General features: G+C 55.1%; 1 protein-coding gene across 1 annotated transcript; it reads left to right on the forward strand.

Moving 5' to 3' along the window:
- Nucleotides 1–521: 521 nt before the first annotated feature.
- On the forward strand, nt 522–1,340 carry LOC125758757 (uncharacterized). Its single transcript, XM_049416421.1, has one exon. The coding sequence runs from the start codon at nt 522–524 to the stop codon at nt 1,338–1,340; it is 819 nt and encodes a 272-aa protein (XP_049272378.1).
- The last annotated feature ends 221 nt before the right edge of the window (nt 1,341–1,561 follow it).

Here is a 1,561-nt window from a genome sequence, read left to right on the forward strand (position 1 = left end):
GCTGCATGACACTGTGCGTTTCCGCGTAAGTGCGCTCCAAGGTCTTGGTGTACCACCTGAGCAGTACACTGTGGTGCTGCATCGAGTGCTAATGAGGTGCTTGCCAGAAGACTTGGCGATAATGTACCGACAGAAGAAGAAGGAGGAGAGCACGCGCGATACTAATGCATCAGCAGAGCCCACACCCCCTGAAGCGAGAACGCACAAGGCGACCGATATTTTAGCGTTCCTGAAAATACAGGTTGAAGTGCGTGAGGAAGGGAAGCATGAAGCGGCGCCATCGTATACGCACAACTCGATCACGGAACCTGGTGACATGAACTCGCCAACAAGATCTTGACGGGGTATTCCATCGGCATCCGCGCTAGCGGCGACGGAATCCCTACAGCAGCGCACGCCTTGTGTACTGTGCGACAGCCGAGGTCACGGCCTGGCAGAGTGTACGGTCGACTTATCCGCCGACGAGAAACGGGCCAGGTTGCTTAACGCTCGGTGCTGTTACAAGTGCGGAATGCGCAATCATGTCGCACGGTTTTGCAGTCTCCCTGAACCTTACGTGCAACAAGTGCCAACGCCGACACCTAACGGTCATTTGCGAGCTGTCACGAGCCGTCACCACGACCGCTGCTCCTACATCAACAGTACCGGGCGGCTCGTCCGGCTCTACCTCACCGACAGTAACTACGGCGTCAACCGGCGCTACAGAAGCCAAGTCCGTGCTGCTTCAGACGGGCCGTGTTTGGGCGGAGAGCGGACCGCGACAGCTCCTGGTGCGTGTGATGCTTGACAGCGGCAGCCAGCGTTCTTTCATCCGCACCGATGTTTCCAAGAGATTGCAGTGTAAAGTCATTGGCACGGAAGAGCTGTCATTGGTAACGTTTGGAAATGCCAAGCCACGGAAACATTTACGTTGTCGACGCATCTCTGTCACGTTGCGTGGACGCTTTAGCGGCAGCACCGTCGCATTGGAAGCACTGAAAGTCCCCGAAGTGTGCACCGTGACAAGTCCACCGCTGAACATTGAAGTGCTCGAGTTGTTGAGCGCCCGGAGGTATGATGCTGCGGACATGTTTGACCCGGAAACTTGGCACCCAGAGGACGTCAGCATATTAATTGGCTCGGACGCTTATTGGAATGTCGCCACGGGAAAGATTGATCGCCTCAACGAGCAACTCACTGCCGTGGAAACGTCGTTCGGGTGGACTGTGCAGGGCAGTAGCTCGCACTACGAAGCTACAGCAACTAGTGCCCTTTTCTTATCGGCTGGTAATTCTCATCAAGAGTGCGAGGAATCGGCTATGTGGCGCCTCGACACTATTGGTATTCAGAACCGGTGGTGAAGTACTGTAAAAGCCGACCCTGACCTCGACATATTTGAGCACTGTCTGAGCAAGCAAGCTGGTCGTTACCAAGTGCCCCTGATGATGCAGGAGCCTGGCATTCCTGCCGGTAGTGACAACAGACAGCTTGCAGCACGTCGACTAAATCTGCAGCTGAACCGATTCAGGGAACAACCCGACCTGCTGAAACAGTACGACGAAGCCATCACTGCTTATTTCAA

Source organism: Rhipicephalus sanguineus, chromosome 6, assembly GCF_013339695.2.
Source record: "Rhipicephalus sanguineus isolate Rsan-2018 chromosome 6, BIME_Rsan_1.4, whole genome shotgun sequence".
In the NCBI taxonomy this organism is placed as follows: Eukaryota; Metazoa; Arthropoda; class Arachnida; order Ixodida; family Ixodidae; genus Rhipicephalus; species Rhipicephalus sanguineus.

What these genes read in the sequence shown, in the direction of transcription:
- LOC125758757 (XM_049416421.1), top strand. Translation starts at nt 522, where the DNA reads ATGTCGCACGGTTTTGCAGTCTCCCTGAACCTTACGTGCAACAAGTGC.